Source organism: Eptatretus burgeri, chromosome 8, assembly GCF_056783735.1.
Source record: "Eptatretus burgeri isolate ZD-2024b chromosome 8, Ebu_testis_v1, whole genome shotgun sequence".
Classification (NCBI taxonomy): Eukaryota; Metazoa; Chordata; class Myxini; order Myxiniformes; family Myxinidae; genus Eptatretus; species Eptatretus burgeri.
Window position 1 is genome coordinate 54,938,601 of NC_140968.1, and position 22,379 is coordinate 54,960,979.

The 22,379-nt window shown below is 42.1% G+C and overlaps 2 protein-coding genes across 10 annotated transcripts in view; one reads left to right on the plus strand and one right to left on the minus strand.

Annotated features, from left to right (window-relative positions):
* The window catches only part of ABI1 (abl interactor 1), a 79,428-nt gene extending 70,072 nt beyond the window's left edge, over positions 1-9,356 (plus strand). For 6 of the 7 annotated variants that reach the window (XM_085892117.1, XM_085892120.1, XM_085892121.1 and 3 more), the window contains 3 exons: positions 2,409-2,498; positions 7,626-7,844; positions 7,954-9,356. In XM_085892117.1, coding sequence (XP_085748243.1) covers positions 2,409-2,498; positions 7,626-7,844; positions 7,954-8,129 — 485 coding nt within the window. In that variant the 3' untranslated portion in view covers positions 8,130-9,356. The remainder of the gene's footprint in view (positions 1-2,408; positions 2,499-7,625; positions 7,845-7,953) is intronic. The other variant, XM_085892118.1, reaches the window with a different exon arrangement.
* Positions 8,700-22,379, minus strand: part of PDSS1 (decaprenyl diphosphate synthase subunit 1) — a 32,013-nt gene continuing 18,333 nt past the window's right edge. For all 3 annotated transcript variants that reach the window (XM_085892134.1, XM_085892135.1, XM_085892136.1), the window contains exons 5-11: positions 21,179-21,320; positions 20,833-20,944; positions 16,883-16,992; positions 12,712-12,792; positions 12,514-12,627; positions 11,186-11,266; positions 8,700-10,099 (exon numbers count right to left, since the gene is read on the minus strand). In XM_085892134.1, coding sequence (XP_085748260.1) covers positions 9,959-10,099; positions 11,186-11,266; positions 12,514-12,627; positions 12,712-12,792; positions 16,883-16,992; positions 20,833-20,944; positions 21,179-21,320 — 781 coding nt within the window. In that variant the 3' untranslated portion in view covers positions 8,700-9,958. The remainder of the gene's footprint in view (positions 10,100-11,185; positions 11,267-12,513; positions 12,628-12,711; positions 12,793-16,882; positions 16,993-20,832; positions 20,945-21,178; positions 21,321-22,379) is intronic.

The window sequence follows — 22,379 nt, forward strand, 5'->3', positions numbered from 1 at the left end:
TTTTTTTTGCATCTCTTTTTTTAAATTTGCGATTATTTTCTAATAAAACCACTGTTTCATCAAACTTTTGTGGCATTCAAAACAATTTTCTTATTTTTCCACAGATTTACTTACTCTGTTTAAATCAAAACGAGCAGAAAAGCAAACAAAAAGTTCGTCAATACTCAGCGGAGTTCTTGAAGTTTGGATTTATACCTGCTGTACACGATGAACCTGCACCCTTCTGCTTACTATGCCAACAGACTTTATCGAATTAATCAATGAAAGCCGGTTGTCTTGAAGCTTATTTGAGGGTTAAACATCCCAACCACGTCAATTCAAAATTGGAATAGTTTAAATCTCTGAAAGACAAGTTTGAGAATTGATCAAAAATCATTTCATTACTTGCTGCTCAAACTACAGTCCTGAATCGTACCCTTGAAGCAAGTTATGAAATTTCTCTGCTGATAGCAAAAAGATGGGAAGAATCATACGATTGGGGAACAACTTGTTAAACCCGCAATATGTGTTTTTTTCTGAAAACAGTTCTGCAAAAGGATGACAAAGATGTCCAAGCAATGCCACTGAGTAATAGCACAGTCAGCAACAGAATAGATGAGATGGGGCAAGATGTTGAACAACAACTTATTTAGAAGTTGAAATCACGAAAGTTCTCATTACAAATCGATGAATCTACCATACGGGAAAGTGAATCACTGTTATTGGCATACGTGTGATATGTTGACCTGGAAGAGTTTCAAGAAGAGATGCTGTTTTGTGAATTATTAGAAACAACCACTTGTGCAGTTGACATCTACAGCAAACTCAACAATTATTTGGATGAAAATGAAATCCCCAAAACAAACATTGTCTTATGTGCAGCAGATGGTGCACCTGCCATGATGGGTAAAAAGACAAGATGTTTAAAACTAATGAAGGATGGCAATCCAAACATGTTGGCTGTGCATTGTGTTATCCACAGAGAAAACTTGGTTGCAAAGAATATTTCCCCTGAACTGCATGAGATCCTGCATCTGTGATCAAATGCATCAATTCCATCAAAGCGAATGCCAAATGTGAACGTCTGTTCAAGAAGTTTTGTGAGGCTAAAAATGCAGAACATGTGAGATTGTTGCTCCACACTGAAGTAAGGTGGTTATCAAAGGGAAACTGCCTCAAAAGATTTATGGAACTGTTTGAACCTCTCAGCGAGTTTTTGAAGGGCAAACCTGAAATGAATCTCCTGTTGACCACAGACGGCAAAGCTTATGCGAGCTACTTGATGGACATTTTTGAGAAGCTTTGTTCTTTAAACAAGCAGCTCCAAGTTGCCAATGCAATGTTCTGTGATGCAAAAGCAAAGCTATTTGGATTTGTGCCGATGCAACATATCGTCAAATTTTAGCCAATTCCCTTGGTTGAAAGAATGTGAGGTAACTGACGAGTTAAAGAACGTCATTTTTGACCACTTGAAAATGTTGGTTAATGATTTCAATGACAGATTTCATGATTTGAAAGCAATGGAGTTCCCTTCTTGGTTGACTCAGCCATTTCTGGTGGATTTATCTGAAGTACCAGAGCAATACCAAGAGGAGTTATGCGAGTTGCCACAAGATGAGTCTGTGAAAACTCTTTTCAAGATCAAAGGAACCATGATGTGACTGTCTGAGGAGAGCGAAAAGAAATACCCAAACTCGACTACTTTGTCAAGGGAAGTATTGATAAATTCTCCATCATCTTATTTAGTCGAATGTGGATTTAGTGTTGTTACCGATTTGCTGCAACCTAAGAGAATTCGACTGGAAATCATGAAATGCGGTGATTTCAGGCTGAAACTGACAAAATTGGTTCCTCGAATAAAACAAATCTGCAGCCAGCGTCAAGGGCAGGGCTTCCATTGAAATGAGTTGCAATTGAATAAAATTTGCAATAAAGTTTTAATAAAGCCTTTTGCATGCATATGTATAGTAGTATATAATGTAGTCTCCAATCATGGTGGGGTGTACGATTTTTTTTTGAAAATCAAAGTGGGGCGTGGGACAAAAAAGGTTGAGAAACACTGGTATACAGGGTCCAAAAAGATTGGGAACATTTATTATAATCCTTAATTGCCTTGGTAAAAGCAGATAATTACATCAATTTGTAATTATATATTCAGGTTTGAACTGATGCTCGTAGTATTGCTGGTGTCCATAGATCATGTAATGGTGAAACATTTTGTAGGATCTTGATGGGAATTTGAGTTTTTATGCTGCAGTCATTCGCACACTTCCTTTTGCTTATTTGTGTCCTGAACAAAATGCTTTAATTGATTGGAAAAACGTTTTTTTTCAAACTTAAAAAGCTTGCTGCTTGTACTTTCTCTGTTGTCCTTTCCCTTCCTATGTGTGTGGCTCAACGTGCTGCTGCTGGTGGTCTTTGTATGCCAGTGTCACACGCACCACCACCCCCACCCCCACTACCTCAGCTCACTCCGCAGATCCCTCTCATGGGTTTCGTGGCACGAATGCAAGAGAACAGTAAGTGCAGAATTGAATGTTACCATGCGTTCTACACCCAGTATGGGCAGTGATGTAGTGCGAGCAAGCACCTTATTCTCAACGCTGGTTGTTGCAAACTGTAATGTGCACTTGACAACCATTTAGATTTTGTGGTGTGCAGATTTCCCTGGCACTTGTAAACACTTGTTTTGTACCTTTGCTTTGTTACCACTTTAGAGTGGCACACTTCTAATATGCTGTGATGGTAAAAGCTGCAAAGATTAAACTTTATGTATGTCATGTAAACATAACACTTCACAATTATTATTACCAGCAGAGAAACGGTCCTCACGGAAGGGTATAAATATTTGCACCCTTGCACGTTTTTCAAATAATGCACCATTTTTTCCAGAAAATTGTTGAAATTAAAAAATCTTTTGGTAGCCACATATGTATTTATTTCGTTTGCAGTGGAACAAAATAAAAAAAGTTGAAAAAAATGTTTAAATCTTAGCTTATTCCACACACATCCTAAAATGGGCCAAACAATATTATTGACACCTTTTAGAAGTTGTTAGAAATAATTAGATTTCAATCAGGTGATTCTCCTTTACTTTAGAATTGAACTCACCTGTGGTGAGTTGCAGGTGCCTGCAATATAAAAACTCACTCATTCAACCAGTTTGAATGGAGAAGTCATTCTGCTGTTTTGTTTCACAATGAGCATGGAGAAAAGAAAGAAAACCAGATAATTGTCTGAGGTCAGACACAAGATTGTAGCCAAGCATGGACAATCTGAAGGCCACAGGTCCATCTCCAGAGACCTTGATGTTCCTGGTGTCCACCATATGCAATGTCATCAGGAAGTTTAAGACCCATGGCACTGTAGTCAACCTTCCTGGACGTGGCCGCAAGAGAAAACTTGATAGAAGATTGCAGCAAAGGATTGTTCGAATGGTGGAGAAAGCACCTCGATGCTTCGAGAAAGAAAGCACCTCGAGAAAGCAAACTGCCAAACAGATTCAAGCTGACCTTCAGACACAAGGAATGACAGTTTCAACTCACACCATCCGTTGCCAATTCAATGAAAGGGGGTTCTATGGTAGGAGACCCAGGAGGACCACACTGCTGAGAGAGAGAGAGAGAGAGAGACAGAGACAGAGACACAGACAGACAGATAGGAAAGCCTGACTGGAGTTTACCAAAACGCACCTAAACAACCCAAAGTCCTCCTTCTGGGAGAATGTTCTATGGACAGATGTGACCAAATTCGAGCTTTTACAAATTCGAAAAACGAGCTCTGTTTACATAAAACAAAATGAAGCCTTCAAAGACAAGAACACCTTCCCTACAGTCAAACATGGAGGAGGTTCAGTGATGTTTTGGGGTTGCTGTGTTGCCTCTGGCTCTGGGTGCCTTGAATGTGTGCATGGCATCATGAAATCAGGAGATTACCAAGGCATTTTGGAGCACAATGTTCAACCCAGTCTCAGAAAGCTGCGTTTCCATCGAAGGTCATGGGTCTTGCAGCAGGACAATGACCCCAAATACACTTCAAAAAGTACTCAGGAATGATTCAAGACACAACGCTGGATTGTTCTGAAGTGGCCAGCAATGAGTTCAGATCGAAATCCCATTGAACACCTGTGGGGAGATCTGAAAACAGCAGTTGGGAGAAGGCACCCTTCAAATCTGTGAGAACTGGAGCAGTTTGCACAAGAAGAGTGGGCCAAACTGTCAGTAGAGAGGTGAAGGAAGCTCATTCATGGCGATTGGAAGTGCTTGAAAGCAGTTATTTTGTCCAAAGGCTGTGCTACGAAATATTAAGTCGTGGGTGTAAATAATTTTGTCAATGTCATTTCTTTTTATTTTCTGATTTTAAAGGATATATAAAAAAAAAAAAGGTTCTATAATATTAACAGTGAAATAAAAAATTGTGGAGTGAAAATACTTTTGTCAATTTCAACAAATTTTTTAGAGAAAATTGTGTTATTTGAAAAAAGTGCAAGGGTGCCAATATTTTTGGCCATGACTATAAATATATGTCCGGAGACAGGCGGTGTTTATGGTATGACCCATAGAAAATGGATTTCAGGCATTATTTTGTTTCCATCTTCACTGTTATTCGATGCAGAATCATTTTGATGAAACGGTATAAATAAATATAAATTACCACCCGGACATAAATACCGCCTGGACACGTGCAGACATTACGACCGTCCGGATACTTCCACAGACAGACAGACAGACAGGGGAGGGGAGGGGAGGGGAGATATTGATTCCACCTGGGACTACTCCACAAAAGTGGATCATTTCATGCATTCGTTTATCCATTTCATGCATATGCATAAAACACACACACACACACACACACACACACACACACACACACACACAGACACGCACACACACACACACACACACACACACACACACACACACACACACACACACACACACACACACACGTCCAGTCGAATATTTTTAATTGAGACTTGAGAGCAAAGTAAATCATTGTAATATGAAACCAAAAGCACTTCGAATGGATTTCTGTGAACTCTTCAGGATATAACAACACTTATTATAAGAAGAAAAATCAAAGCTGTCTTTATGTATAATAAATAATCAGTGTAACCCCCTTTTGCCTTGAACTGCCTCAATTCGATTTGGGATTGATTTAATGAGTTTATGGATTATGTTTGAGTCAATCCTTCCCCAAGTGTTGCATTACACTCCAGAGCATAATCGCACTGCTCAAATAAATTTTATCTTTCTCTCAAATGTCCTCACCCTTCATTTATTCTGTGAAGACAAAATATCAGTCAATAATCTACACCAATAAATGTCAGTGTCTCAGTGTGTCTCCTCCATAACTCCAAATCCATGAAACCTATCAGCCTGAAACTTTGCATGCTCACAAAGAAAACTCCAAGGAAGTGCAAGAGTGAAACTTGGATGTTTGTGTTAATTAAAACACCCCTTTTGAAGATAATTAACAGCCTTATTTAATTATATCCTTTATCAGGTGCATCCTTGGTCACTCCCTATGGGGTCTTAAGGCATATCCTGGGAAACCTTGCTGGGGTCTGAAGCCACCATGTTTTTTGGCCTGCTCAACCATGCCTTGATTTGAACTGGCTCGAACAATTTCATAAGGGTAATTTTTTGTTTTTTATTACCATTTTATTTTTTTCCTTCACTTTACTCACTCATTATTGAATGCTTCTTCATCATAGCTACAAATGGCTGTATACATCGCTTTTGTAAGTATTATAGTTTTCAAAATAGGAGCTTGGAGCGATTTCATGCATTATGATTTTCCACAATGTACTCTCACGTACTAAGTATATCATCAAAATATTATTTCGGTTTTCAAAATATTTCGAAACTTTTCTTTTTCTAATGTTTAGAGAATTATATTGAGTGAACAAAAAATTGAGGAACGTGCCAAAATTAACCAGCTTCATTGAGCTTTGTGATTAAATGCATTCATTGCGAGACCTCATGCCGTCCCCCAGAGGGACTGCATATCCATAGCGTCTGCCAGATCTGTCAATATTTGGGGAGGTTTTGCGAGATGCTCTCCAGGGAATCAAAGCAAATCTGGTGAAAAACGGACATTTAAAAAAAGTTGTAACATTTGTGCGGACCCTGAACCGATGTACCATGTGACACGTGCACAGATGAGCAGGCAAGATGGTAGATTATATGCAATGTTTATTTCATGGGTGATTGAACTTTGTCACCAGGGTTGTTCTGCATTAAGCAGCAACTCTTTTGTGAATAGTCATGATTTGAACGAATTCATTTTATTTAATCAACAGCTGTGTGCGCAGTGAAGACCCACTTTTTAATTAAAGGGATCCTATATGGTAATGCAGCGACAGCCTGGCCAACCATTCCTCATCAAGCATTTAATTGGAGTGCCTATATGAGTTCTTAAGCCACTTGCCGAGCGGCCATTGTTGATTGCGGTACAGCGCGAGCAGTCACATTTAGCGAGTGGTCCGTGCTCAGTCATCTTTAGCGAGTGGTCCGCGCTCAGTCACCTTTAGCGAGTGATTGTGAAATAACACCCGATTTCCGAGCCGTTTGCCATATTAACATGTTTTTCTAAATTAGAGCCATTTTCTTTTTTCCACCTGTCACACGCAGCTGCTTATAAAGATTAATGCTTGTGAAGATATCCCTGTAATGCCTAAATAAATGCAACTTTTTTTTTTGGTGGAAGCTCCTCAAGGTTTTTGGGTTTCATACAGTGGGTACTGCAGTTGGTAATCACACTGACTCCAACCTGTGGCTTCCCGAAAATTGCCGATATCGGCCGTGTGTGTTGTTCATAAAGCATAACGTAATCTCTCTGCTAACTCCTCTACCCCCATAATCTCTCACTTTGTTATCCCATCCTTGCTTTAATCCCCAATACAGTGCAGCACCCGCCTCCCACTCTCTCGTGTCTGTCTGTCTCCGGACGCGCGTCCGGGCGGTGTTTATGGTATGACCCATAGAAAATGGATTTCAGGCATTATTTTGTTTCCATCTTCACTGTTATTCGATGCAGAATCATTTTGATGAAGCGGTATAAATAAATATAAATTACCACCCGGACATACTGTAAATACCGCCCGGACACGTGCAGACATTACGACCGTCCGGATACTTCCACAGACAGACAGACAGGGCAGGGGAGGGGAGATATTGATTCCACCTGGGACTACTCTTCACAAAAGTGGACCATTTCATGCATTCATTTATCCATTTATATCTGCAGCTAAACTATCCATCCTCTCAGCTTTGGTATGCTGAAACCTGTGGTGAGGCAGTTGTGGTTTAAGCTACTTGCTTTCTCAACTAGGAAAGCTAATCTAACAGGCTAACTTTAGCTCACAAGTGCAAGATATTAAATTCCTGCATTTTCAGAGCAATTACTTGTTTGAGACATTAGGTGTGTCGTGCCTCTCGAAGGTCCACATCACCGATATCTCTGCACCATAATAATGCATCTCAGTTTGCACGATAAAGTGAAGTGTATGGTTGCATGGGTATGAAAGCCATCATCTGGATTGTGCATTCCTATGAAAATGAATTACAAATTCACAGAAACAAGTCATTTAAAGTTCATGTCATGTGGCTCTTTCCACATTTTCCATCCCTTCTTCCTGCTAGTTGTGGAGAGCCCGAGCCATCCGTTGCCCCCACCACCGGATGACCTGGTGGACAGTCCTGCCGGCATGTTCCGTGCTAGTGTGGCTGCTGATGATCCTGCTCTGCTTCCGCCACCACCGCCTATGAATTTTGATGAAGAAGAGTCAGCTGTGGTGCAATACACCGATCCATATGCAGATGCAGATCCACCATGGGCTCCAAAGCAGTACATTGAGAAAGGTATTCCAACTGAACAGTAGATGCTGCACTTCCAATTTCTTCCTTTTTTTGGTTTTTCTTCTGTTGAGCTACGTTGTAAAATCTGACACACATTTTCACTGCACTACAGTGGTAGCAGTTTATGACTACATAAAAGACAAAGACGACGAATTGAGCTTCCAGGAAGGTGCTATAATCTACGTCATAAAGAAAAACGACGACGGCTGGTATGAAGGTACCATGAATGGAACTACGGGCCTCTTTCCTGGAAACTACGTCGAACAGGTGTTACACTTCACTGAGTAGCCCCTGGCCGCTCAGGTTGAGCAATTTCACTTTTTAAGAGGTGTGCTGAAGCCAGACACTGTTATAAAAGGCCATTACCTCGTTGAGTTTTCACCGGGAAGGAAAGGGCATGTGTGCTGAGCGTTACCTGCTCGATCACGCCACAGGTGCTTATAAAAAAAAAGGTTCTTCCAAAACAAAACGTCATTGGGCCTGCAGAATATTTTGAGTTCCATCGATCTGGCCGCGCAACCGTATTTGGGTGCCATCGACTCGATTATGAATAAAGGCACAAGCTTTCCTCTGCTCCGCATTGCGGTGGAAGCGCAGGCGTGCTTTGAACGTTGTATACGTTTAACGCACGTCGACCCCCACTGGTGTATTTTGTTTTGAATGTTTTTTTTTTTTAATTTTTGAAGTTTAACCTGTTCATTCGTTTTTACTGATTGGTTGGCTTTGCTTTCAAAGCAACGTGCATGTTGGTTTTTGATCCAAATTAACATATGGGTGACCTTGACATGGGTTGGGGTTTAAAACTAAGTTGTTAGTGATTTGCTTCACCCTTCCTTTCCTAAACAGCCATGGTGGGGGTTTTAATTTTTTTTTTTTTTAACTCGACTATCAAACAGTGATTTTTTTTTTTTCGTTCAAAAAATAAATGAATGAAAATAACAAATCTGCACTGACTCACCAGAAACAGTACTGTTAACTGCAAAATGCCACGTTTGGACATTTTTCTTCTCAAAGCTTTGAACATAAACGTAGTGTGGTCCAAGGGATAGAGTTGTACCTGTTGTGTGGTTGGTAAAGGTGACAGATTTTTTTTTTAAACGGTGTGGTATGGGCCAAATTATCACGAACATTTGCATCTTCTTTTTTCTTTTGTATTTGCTTTTGACGACGTTATACTCACTGTAAATGGATTAATGCTTTTGTCTTCTAATAAAACTGTTGTATACTTTAAGAAGATTTCCTCCAATTCTATTGATTTGCTACCATGCTTTTCCTCTTCCCCACCCCACCTTCATCAGTACCTGGATTAAACAAGTTCCGATTCGCTGCCATCCTTTTGCTAATGTAATCCATTCCATGGTGTTTGAATATTGGATGGAGGTTCCATCTCACACCAGGTCCAAATTGACTGATGTGTTGCATCTGTACAAGGCTTGTTAAACTGCATGCAAGTATTACCACTCTTGTATGGTGTCTGTATAGACATTTTTGAATAAAAAAAGACTTTATTCTGCATTTAAATGTCCTGACATTTGTAAATGTGTAAAATTGGAGGCCATAAAGAATTGGCTAACCAGACTTTTGTTGCTGTAACTGTCACTTGGTTGAAGATCCCATTTTAATGAACAAATTGTGAGTTTAAAGTTTTTGCCTTTTTTTTTTAATGAAAATTTTTTTTGCAAATACATTGAGGCATTATCGAGAACTTAAATACACTTATGGCCAGTTCTTTCAGCACCATTATATAGCAAAATAAACTAAAGTGAAATGTAGAAATATGATTTTTGTTTGGTGGGGAGAAGAGCAGCTGTTGCCATGACATGGAGGGATTTGGGGGTGGAAGGAGTAGGGAGGGGCTCTAACGTTTTTTTATGGTGACTAATTCATTAAAACAAGACTATGCAATTTTCCTTTGGTTCCACCAAGGAACTGTAAACAATACAGAGGCTGCTGGAAAGGCCCAGAAGTTATTTTCAAGTTGTACACAACCAACGAGGCTAAAGTAGCACCAGAGCTCTCAAACAAACGCTGGGTTTAATCCTCGCTGGCACAAAACAGTTTGCTCGACCAGGCCGACTAAGCCTCTTGCCGTCAAATTAATGGTTCGATCCAAGCGATCACTTTTTCCTCGTGAGCAGGACGTCTGTCAGCCGGATTAGTGCTTCTCGCTCGGGTGAGTCGTGCAGCCTCTGCACAGTCTTCGCGGCCTCTTTGCAGTAGCGTTCAGCAAGTGCACGCGTTTGTTGAACACCATCACTCTGCATATAAAACACTGTGTTAGCATGTGACAGAACAGGGAACAAATTATTATGAACCTCCATTTTAAATGAATTTATTATAACTGTTCCAACATTAAATAATTGGAAGAGAGGGAGTGGAGGCAACTGTATTTAGGGAGAATTTGTGCCATTTAATTGATATTTTTCCACTTTCCCATGGATACCAACCTTTGGGGGTGGTCTGTTCTCTGTCCTCTAAATGATGAGCATCAATAAAAAGGTGGCACATGCCATTTTTAATATTTGGTATGACTTGGCCGGCAAGAATGGTGTCCTGGAGGTACGCACGCGTGCTTCTATAGCTGGGCCAGGATTCAAACCCAGGCTTAAACTAATCCTGGGGTTTCACATGCATGGCGATTCAATGTGTATACTATCCCTTGGATGGATGTTTAAACTAAAGAGTAGGTGAGCTATCACCAGCACCATGGCCAAGTTCCTGCCACAACCTTTGCTAAGAAAACAATGGCAAACCATTTGGTACAATCCTTGCCATACTGCTTCAGCAGCACTGATGCTCTGTACAAGAGTATCAGAATGACTAGGCCAGGGTTGGAATCGAACCACCAACCATCCTGATTCAGAGTGGATGCTCTTACCATTAAAACGGTAAGTGATAGGAAAGTGGTGCTGTATTTTCTTTACTTTCATGGTGGTTGGTGAAGCAGATGCATTAAGTATATTTGACCCTCCCTCTCTACCACCAATGCATTGTTGGCTTCAAATTTATATATTTTTTCAGTTTGTGGCTGTATCCATCTTGTTCACCACCCATGTGTCCCAAGCCTTCATTCTTCCCAGTATCCCTTATTTAAGACTCCCTCTATTTTGTCCTTCAACCCTGATGGTGGTGCCCCCACCCCTCCACTGTTCCTTTTGTTCTGTTGTGTTGATCCGTTCTGTGTTCTCGCTCCTCCTTGAGCCGAGATACCATACACCAAAAAAAACAACAAATGAATTACGAAAGTTCTTGCTGCCTAATCGAAAGTTGCAAAAGTAAATGATGTATGCATACAACTTTCATCGTGTAACAGAGTCCATTTGCTTGGTCATGACGGTCGGTACCTCAAATACGTAATTCCAGGCTTTCTCTACATCACCAGTATGACCAAACCGCCGCATTATCATGCTGTGCAGTTCTGGGTACTGCAAAAAACAAAAAAAAAAAACAATTCATCACAATTACTTTGATAGTTTGTACCAAAAATAACTTTTATAGGTAATATGTCAACAGTTGCTGGGGGTGGGGAGGGCTGATAGAAAATCTTTTTTTAAACAAAGCAACTTAAGCGAGAGAATGGGAATTTTAAGAGATTAAAAACCATAATTGGACAAGATTTTATGACAATCAAGTTTAGGAGCATGGTGGCAGAACACACGATCTTGCAAATCCCAAATGGGAAAGAAAAGAAATGTACGTCCCCAGCTTTTAAAAACACGGCAGGCTGGCCCGAAAAATCCGAGGGATGTCAGGGCAGCCATCCTTAAATCAATAGAGCAAGACCAAGGTGAATATAAAATACGAATATTCCAGCATGGATGTTACTGAAGAACAAGTCTTATTGTCCAAAATGTTTCAACTAATAACTAGCCGAGAGGCGACGATGGTTCGCGGGCTTTATTGAACAATGCCACGATAGGTACAATTAAATTAGTGGAAGCTTTTGAAGAAGCCCTACCATAAAAACCTATCTCTTCCATCAAAATTGACCAAATCAAATCGGATTTTTAAAATATGTTGTACTTATGGACATTACGCACAGCTTCTGGGAAATGAAATTGCGAGAAAAAAAAAGAATAAATAAATAAAAAGTTCAAGTGGGTGTGGCTCCCCCACAAGGGGCTTGGGACGCCCCTCATACAAAAAGATAACTGGACCATGATATGTAGCTCGTGTCCAAGTTTCATCAAGATCGCATCAAACGTCATGGAGCTATGCTCGAGTCACAAACAGACAGACAGACAGACACAACGGAAATAGTGGTCACTGCTGGTGCCCGCGAAGCAATACTCCCTCCATTTGGCACATTCAATTGCCAGATAGAGGTCACAACTAAATACAGTACAGACAAAGGATGTTACTAAATCTTCCAAATGAATTCCTTGCTGTCCATTCTCTACACTTGATTACATTTTCCAGATGTGCACCATATAAAGGAGGGGTTAAAATGCAGTTCAAACTTGTGGTCCGCTCATTAACGGGCCTTCAATTATTCATCAGATCTTGCAAATGACACCTGGATGAGACTGAAGGGTCAACAGCTGCTGCTGTTGCTGGTGGTATTTCCTGGTTATAAACCAACTAAAGTTAAACTGAGCATGATTGTTTGACTACTCCCCACTCATTGAATGACATTTTCCAAATTGGCACACATCCCAATTACCAGCCATACCTTCTCGCAAGCAAACAAGACGGGGCATGTCGCCAAACCCAGACGAAGATCAGCTGCCGTGGGTTTGCCAATCTGGTTGGTGCAGGCTGTGAAATCCAGCAAATCGTCGATGAGCTGTTGGCCAACACACACTATCAATATTTAAAATAAATGCTACAGGAGTTGAAACTTGAACCACAAGTTGTGCAAAAGCAGTACCTGGAAAGCCATGCCCACATTCTTGCCAAACAGGTAAGCAGTCTCCTGCACAGCTACACTGCTGTTGCCCAGCACTGCAACCTAAAAAAACCAAAAAATCCAATTGACAGTTAACGAGGTTACACTTCATGTCGTAATGTGCGTAACGACTGAAGATTTAGTGCCTTTGCAAATGTAGAGGGTGGCTCAAAAGGCACATTTACTATTGCAATAGAAAAGTTTGAACACGTCTGAAGCAACAACGTATTCACCAATATACGAGCAACAAAATTTCATGAACAACTTGTTGAGTGTGGTCACCATTTTGCTCCTGCATTCCTCCAACCAACACATGGAATCGGCCGCAACGCCGCAACACATCCTTTTCGGTGGAGTGACAGACTTGCACTATTTTTGCTCTCAGCTGTAAAAGTCTATGGAAAGACGATCTTCAGATTACCCTGTATCAAATTATTGCATGGATTTGAGTCAGGACTACAGGTTATTCCAGGTTGATAGTTATATGCTTGTTCAGTTGATTGATGACCTTCAGTCACCGTGTCTATAAAATAAAACAAACATACGAGGGCAATGCCTCAGTCTTGAAAGTAATGCCTCCTATTGTTCTCCAAAACAGGTAAAGATATTCCAATGAAACAAATTGCAGTCTGCACATTAGTTCTTCCCATGACTGGGTGCAAAGTTTCATGATTCTGCCACGATATGTCTCAGTGCTATGTAAGTCACAATGGCAGAGGGCAGCATGACTGTCAGTACAGAGAGAGTTGGATTGGCTTACTAGAGATTAAATAACTGAGATAAGAGTTGGGTGCACCGTTATGATCCTATAAGTAAGAGACGTCCAATGGAGTTACCGCCATTAAGGATTGACAGCCCTGATTTGGCTCCGTCAGATTTTGATCACTTCCCCAAACTTGAGGAACACTTCTGTGAAGAACATTTTTCCTCCGATGATGATGTCGAGGCTGCTGTGAAGCGCTGGTTCAAGCAGCAGGATGCACTGTTCTATCAAGACACCATCACAAATCTACTTGAACGTTGTTAGAAATGTATGGCCCACAGTGGTGATTGTGTTAAAAAATATGTATCGTGGTAGAAAAAAAAAAGATTGGTGTTATTGTGTCTTTACTTCATTCAAATATCTTTACCTGTTTTGCAGAAAGTAAAAAAGGAGGAGGCATTACTTTTCAACATGCCCTCAAAGTTCCACAACGTATGGTGCAAACAAGAATTGCTTGGGTGGTGGTGGATGGCCGGCATTTCTTTACAGAGGATTAATCACGACAAGCCGAACGATCCTGTGGCTTTGAAATCGATCCCAAGTAGATCCACAATTCCATTGCAAGGTGCAAAAATTACCATCCAGCGGCAAAGGGAATCGTACCTGTGCCAGCAAAAGGGAACTTCAAAAGGCTGTGCTCACTCCACCACTAGGCTTGGGCGATTCTTAAAATTTGAGAATCGATTCCGATTCTGAGCTGCTGTCTCGATTCCGAAAGGAGTCCGTTCCAATTCGTCCTCGTCATACACCCAATCTGCTCAACTAGTTAGGGCCGAATCTGTTTACAACTCTGAGGTATCCTACACACAGACAAACAGGTGAAAAACATAACCCGAATCCATCCATCTTCCTTCCGTGGCAGAGGGAATAAAGAGAAATAACTTGAGTGCAAAACTTTTGTTCCTGAGTAAAAATCAATGGGATGATTTCTATGAGATAAATCATGTCAAAGAAGTAAAACAGGGTTCCCACTGACCTGGAAAGTCAGGGAAATGTGTGATTAGTGCTTGATGATCTTAATTAGTACCCTTTACACCCAGTCAATTATTTTGTTCATGATTAAAGTTTTCTTTATTGCTCTTTTCATGAAATTAAGAGCTGTACAGTTGCCAGTATCGACTTTATCTTTGTATTTCAGCCATAAAAAGGCAAAATTTATGGAAGAAGCAGCAACTGAATCTCAGAAGGTTGATATGGAAATAGCAGAACTACATAAACTAAAGAAGTAACAAACTGACATTTCACTTTATGTAAGCAACTGTCCATACTGTATACGTTAACTATTGTAATAACGTTACTCAAACAATTCACATTTGTTTCCTTAATTGCTAGTTTTTGCCAACCATATAATTCTAAGCTACACACGCTGCTTGATGTTATTGACATTTTCACAATTCTAGTATATAACATCTCGACTGTTGCTGCAACTTCCCATGTAACATTTGAGTAATTTCACTTCTGCGGCAGTGAACGTACCTGCATCCGCAGGGAATTGTGCAGGAGTACCCACCTAACTGTAGAAGTTCAACAAATGGTCCTTTTTAGGACCAGATGCTTGTAGAAAAATGTACAATATAGTCGTCTGTTAGTCATTTCTGTAACATCATCTGGTGTTCTAGTTTGTCTGCAATGTCACATTAACAATATCAATGTTTCGTTGTTATTTTGCAAGATTTAGATGTTCTAAATGTTGCTAATTTTTTTCTGATATAATTCTGATCTGGTCATGCATGGTACCTGCCACGTTTGATATTAGTATGATTTGTGTTTTGTAATTTTTATATTAATAAAAAAAATTAAAATGCCAGTACTAGCTGGGAAAGTGTACTTTCTGGACCATTTTCAAAAAGACCGAAGTTAACACCCAAATGAAGAATCAGTTTAATTTCCCAACAAAAATGGTATTCAGAAGTTGTCGAAAGCACGCCTACATATTTTAAAGATTCAAATAAATTTTGAAGCGGACACAATTTTCTGCTTGTATTGGCATTTTAAAAAGAAGAAAAGAATTTAAAATGATTGCATGTACACCATGTATAAATCAAAATGGTGATGGAAAGGAGTCGGTGTAGGGGAGGAGGAGCCGACTAAAATAACTTTATAAATTTTTACGTTTGAAAAGGTCAGGGAATCTTTACCAACACAGTCAGGGAATGTCAGGGAATTTCATTTTTGAGATCGAGTGGGAACCCTGTAAAAGTTGCTTCAAATTAATTCAACCCTCTGGGAAAATTGTAATTTTTTTTTTTAATGACAGAGAGAAAAAAATTGAACCAGATTTACCCGGGCGGTGTACAAGGAAAAAAGTGACCGCTCCTCGATCGCTTCAGACTTGTTTAAATTATTTTTTTAATTAGCCATTAATAAATATGCTGCAATATCTTTGTTAAATTTTTTTTTTTTTAAATCGTACCAGTGTCTGAAAGAAATGGTGCAATTTGGCATTTTCAATATGAAATATGCAAAGCTGAGAAACAAATGCAACTCATTGGAATTACTCTTTATAGCCCCCTTTAGAACTGTTTGGAACTCCTTAGAACCCTTTCGAATTACCCTTTAGCACCCCGTACAATTTCACTTTAGAATGGTTCTTCATTTTTGATGGACGGATGGCTGGAAGGACATACCAAAGATTGAAGTGGCTACACTGCTGAAAATATGATGGTTTTGGAATTTCGCAATGCTCTATACAGATAATAAAACCCAAATATTGAAGCAGCTTCACCGCTTAAAAACGGTTGTTATTAATGGGGGAAAAAAAAATTAGGTGGTGTGGAGATACCGGCCTCGCCGTGCCAGGAAAGAAACTATCCTCATGCATTTTTGTGAAGCACATTATATGCTGCGTGTCGTATGTGTGTATTGCTATGCTGCACTGCTGATTGTGCAAGGATTAGGATGCACACATGAACGGACAGATGCAGGCATGCCGAGACCGAGCTCCTTTTATATTGTAGATGACAGGAGAAGCTTTTTATATAACTTGCTGAACCAACGAATGGATTCTCGATGGACGAAGTGAGATAAGGCATCGTAGCAATCGACCCTGGAGACTTGCAACTGTTGCAGGCGGGAAATCGGCTCGAGAATTAAGGTTTCGATTCCCGGTTCCAATGGAGGAAATTGATTCCAACCGGGTAATCGATTCTTTCGCTCATGCCCATCTACCATTAGCCCAATTACTCACTGTTTACCATTATGCAAAACGAAAAGAAAACAGTCGGCCTACCATGTAGAAAATTTGAGCCCACTTCCCTGGAGTCACATTGTCATTCGTCACCATTTGAAAGTTTGTGTGTTTTAGTTTTCATTGACGTGTCATGTAAGCAGAATTGTCACATAGTAGTAAAATAAAACCGTGGAGAAAATAGGGGATGATGCATTACCAACCGCCTTACAGCTGTGTGCCATAAGACTCGCCGTCTTCTTGAACGTTTTGAGCAGGTAATGAGCAAAACGCTCGTTTTCATTTTCCTTCGAGCCTAACTGCATGAACTCACCTGCCCAAGAACAAAACAAAACAAAACAATCAATCCAAGCTCAAACCTGCTCAACACTCAACATTAATGTTATCAGTTAGTCAAGATGGTACTGCATTGGCTTCCAATAAAACGGTGGAGTTGTACGTACATTCCACAAGTCAATGATTTATAAACAGATTGAAAAAATAATTTATAGTCAATCAAATAAAATGGATTGTCAATCACCGTACAGGTAAAGTCAGGTCAGGAATGGAAGCATGTGCCGGAGCAGCATGTCACTGCGTCCACTTTTCGCCGGTACTACAGGAACCTCCATCTGGCCATCCCCCAGGTAGATGCCTGGCCCATGCCCATCTCCTTGAAATGCTGATCAACCTGCTACAACCACGAGGCACGTGGTCGGCCCATTGGCCTCCTCCACTCACGAGGCTCCCTCGCTGAGAGAATCTGGTGAGCAGGATCAGCGTCAGGAAAACGAGCCTCATGTCCATACAGCCGCAGCTGACGCTCACGGACTATGCAGGTAACAAATCTCATTTGAGATTCTCTGAGAAACCGCGCTCATTGGACACAAACTCTGGCCAGTGACAGCCAAGGATTCTCCGAAGAGACCTCGTACCAAAGCAATTAAGTCTCCATCTCAGATCCCTGGTCAGAGTCCAAGTCTCACAAATGCAGAGCAAGACTGGAAGCACCAGGACCTGAAGATTAGGACTTTCGTCCTCCTGACTGCGCTGGGTACTGATGCTCAAGCAGATGGATGCGAACTCCATCAAGAATTATCAGAGTGAAGACCTTGCCTGGCACTGAGAGCAGCGTCACTCCTTGGAAGTTGTTGCAGTTCTGGCGATCGCCCTTCCCTTTTCAGAGAGGGACAACAAGGCCCCTCTTTCAGTCAGTTGGGATGACGTCTGTGTTCCAGGCAGAATACAGAACTGCATGCAATGAAATGAGTGCAGCATTTCCACCAGCCTTGAGAAGTCCAGCATAGATGCCACAGATCCCAGGAGCTTTACCCCATTTCAACCGGTTCACCGCATCCTGTGTGTCCACAAATGGTGGACCACAGTTGATTGGAGGGATAGCAACACCCATGACATCCAACTCAACAGCTGGTGGATCAGCCTGGTACAGCCGCTCAAAGTAACTCGCCCAGCGGGCCTTAACTTCGGACTCCTCTGTCAAGAGCCCACCATCCTCTGCTCTCACTGCAGTACATCGAGGGATGGGCTTGGAGGAAAGCATGCACAAATTCCCCTGTAAACAGGACGAGAATCACTTGACCACAGGTGATGCTCTACCCCGTCACAGATTCCTAACACATAGGCCTCCTTGTCAACCCTTCGTGCACGTACAGTTTTACGTCTCAGCTCCCTGAACAGCTCAGCTCTGCCATTAAGCCTGACCTAGCGACTCTGCTTCATGGTATCCATTGTCCCTTGAGACAAAATTTTTCTTCGCCTGACGTTGAGTTCCAAGACATCCACCGGCAACATAAAAGATGGTGGTTTTGAAGGCACTCCACAACTCTTCAGGATCCCCCAAAGCACCCAGACCCCCCAAATCCCCACTCAGCCTGTTCACAAACTCCTCAGCTACCCTCTCATCCTTGAGCTTGCCAACATCCATCCAAGGTTGGGATGGTACCATTCTTCTGGAATTGAGTTGCGACCATCAGCCTGTGGTCGGTATTGAGGAACTGAGCACTCCGGTAGACCCTATAGTTCTGGATTCACCCTCCAGCGACCATCAACGAGGACATGGTCAATCTCCTTTGCCACAACATCAGGGTTGGAATTCCCAATCCAGGGATGAGCTTGTAGGTGCTGAAACCATGAACCAGCCATCCTAAGTCCATGACTTCTTGCAAAATCAAGGAACTTAGTGCTATTCATGTTCCCAGTTCCAGACCCATGGGGACCAACTTTGATGAACCCAATCTTTGATGATAGGAGGGAAACCACGGAGTAACATCCCTGGGTCAGATTGCGGGAGAGTGTGTCGGAGTGGTGCTGAGGTGTCGTCAAAAACGCAGCGACGCGCTGTTCTGGCACATGCTCCCATACCTGACCTGACCTGGGGACAAACACATCTCATGACCATCCCTTTCAATTCCAGTCGATGCATTGAAATCCCCTAAGACTAGAACAGTATCTCACCTGGGGCAATGATCTACCACAGACTCGAGCGTGGCATAGAATGCATCCTTCACGGTGAGATCACTCACATCAGTCGGACCATATAGAGACCAGGGAAATGACACCCAAGGAGTGACTAATCCTTAGTCTCATTGGACACAGCCTCAGCACCCCCTTGGGCATGGTAACCATCAGAGCGAGCAGACCAATTGTAGGTGTAACCACCCGCCATGATCTCGCCACTATCTGGTCTCCGAACCTCAGAGTGATGTTCAAACACTTGAGCTCAGATGATAACAGACAGGTGATCATCCTCTCTTAGGGATAGGATATTCCAGGCACCCACCCGAAGGGACCGCCTCAGGTTAGCCCAAGGAGACCACCATACCGAAATCTGACCCGGGAAGGTTACCCCATGGTTTTCCTCCTATCATCAAAGAGTGGGGGTCCCAAAGGCTTTGCTCCAATCCCATCATCCGGTGAGCTGCCCTGCGGAGGGCAGCCTCACAGGAGATACTCCCACGGAGTGGGTTTTTAATTCTCTTTGCGTGTTTCTTGTGTTTTGCAGTGTGAAGGATTTTACGGTGGCTGGAGTGCAAATCCTTCCACCAACCTCCAAAAAAAAAAAAAAGTAACCCAACTGCAGGAGGATGTCCACAGACACAGTTTGGCACTACATATGGATGGCCGTTGACTCACAAGGAGCTCCTCCGCCCATGGACAGGTTTTGTTCTTAATCCTGCTGGGTGTCCATATTATACACCCTCCTCACCAGGAAAGCTGGTGGGAGAGACAGTTTAGTCACCGACAACCAGACCATGAAACAGGTTAGCACAGATTTACGTAGTATCTGCAGTAAGTCACAGATCTAATCTGGCCTGACCTGACAAACCTGTACAGTTTAGCGTCAAATTACGACAACTTCCCAAATCGTGAGAAATGTATCAGCCGTGCCATGCTGAGTGTCTATACAAATACACGGACAGTCAGCCAAGGACCCATCACTGTGACTCCATTCTCTCCTAACCCCCAGCACACAAACACAGAGCTTCATACAATGTATGTCGGCCCCAACAGACGCAGAACCAGCAATCGGCATTTCACTCCCAAATCAATGTATGTGACGGAGATGGTGTACACTTGTGTTCACAAATGGTTCGGACAAAGGGGATAATGCAATTTCAAACTGTTGTTGTTTTTTTGCAACCATCAAAAGGTTGCTTCGTTACGAAGGTTGTATGGACATTGTTAATGCCAAAAATGTGTAAGTTAATTACCAACAACACGTCGATGTGTGGTCGGATGATGTTCATTTGACGAACGGGAGAAGCGACATGGAAAATCATTAATCTCGATGGATGTATTTATTAGAGTGCGGATACAGCAGAGTCGTGATGCATCGAGTGGCTTAACCCTCACGGATCGGAAAAGGGATAATACGGAGTGATTAACTTTTTTGACACAACCCTCATAATTAACCTTGCGTGACGAATAACAATTACAGGTTCGTGTGCATTTTATGCAGTTACGACAAATGTGATACGAGTGGGAATCATAAAAGAAATCCAATCACTTCTTAAAAACCAGACATGACATTTATATCAAATTGTACTTCAAAGTTATGGAAACCCCCCCCCCCAAAAAAACAACATTCAAAAAGAAGCATGCATTGAAAATCCAAAACTTCCTTTTCAATGAATGACCTCTGGGTGCAACATACCCCGCACAAGGTCCTCGACGACCTGGGCCACCATGCTGATAACATGTTCATTGCCCAGCCGTGCCAGTGCCACCGATGCCGTGGACAGGATGAAATCTCCGGCAAGTATGGCCTAGAAACGATAAACAGCAGTGCTTAACATCCCCTGCACAAGCAGGTATCCCACCCATACGCTGCGTTTTCACAACTCGCAAAACACCCACGTAAATCACTTTTTGGTAGCTTTGTGAATAGAGGTCAAACAATGGCTCGAAAGTGGTGGATCGACACATAAATGCATCCCAGCACAAGCGAGTCATAAAACTTCACAACAGCCAAACAGCACAAAGCAAAGCCACAAACGCACCTTGCGCTCGCCCCAAATCCGGCTTGCCGCCAGTTTGCCGCGACGTGTGTCCGCCTGGTCAATGATGTCATCATGGATGAGGCTTGCTGTGTGTATCATCTCAGCGATGCGAGCGATTGTGCGCTGCGCCATCGTCACCTCCCTAAGATGGGTCGGGTGCAGCAGCAAGTTGTGTCATTTTGGCCACAAGGCCCAGAATATGAACCAAACCAAATATTTACTCCACCCTGTGCATCTCGGCTGGCAGGATGGCCGAGAGATACGCACACTCGCCTCTAAGCCGTCTACCCTGGGTTTGAATTGCGGCCCAGCTATAAACTGCCACCCCTGTGTTTCACAGGAAAGGTGATTACCGCCACCACCGAAGGTGGATGGAGGTTATGTTTTCACCCATATCTGTCTGTTTGTCTGTGGAGCAGGATATCTTTAGAGGTTAAGGATGGATTCGGACAAAATTTGGTGGACAGGTTGGGTGTGTAACAAGGACGAATCGATTTCATTATGGTGAAAATTTAAATTTTTTAAGTGATTCTTCACCATTGAGAGATGGGGACAAATACTTAAATAGCACGATATTTCAAAACGTTGCGGATGAGTTATGAAAAAACGAGGTGGACGAGTTTGGTCGGTGACAACAAGCCGATTAGATTTTGGTTCAGGTCCGAATACAGATTCGGCCTCTCAGTGATGTACAAAATTTAAATTGTTCAGCCTTGCGGAGGTATGCGCTCTACCTCGTGCCGTTTTAGTTCATCAAGGTGTGTGCCGTCCCACTGATGGACGTTAAACTGAGCACCTCGTATGCCGGAACGAGTTGATGGACGTTAAATATCCCACGGTGTGCTTCACGAAGAGGATGCAAGTTATCGCAAGCACCATGAATAAATTACAAAGTTCCTGCCCAAACTACTGCTGGGAAGGCAATGGCAAACCACGCAGTATAACCCTGGCCAAGAAACTTCTTCTGCAGCACCGACACTCTATAACAGAGTATGGTGCATCAAATGCCCCCTTAAGCTCCGCTAAATTCCCCAAGAGGAAACACTGAACAGCCCTGCACTCTCAACATGATGAGTCATCATGACAATACATTGTTGTTACAAATTTTCAGGCCGATATAAACATGGTACAAGATGGCTGGATTGTGTAACACTTGGCATACCTGAACTCCTATCCATCTACAAGGCTTTCATCCACAGCC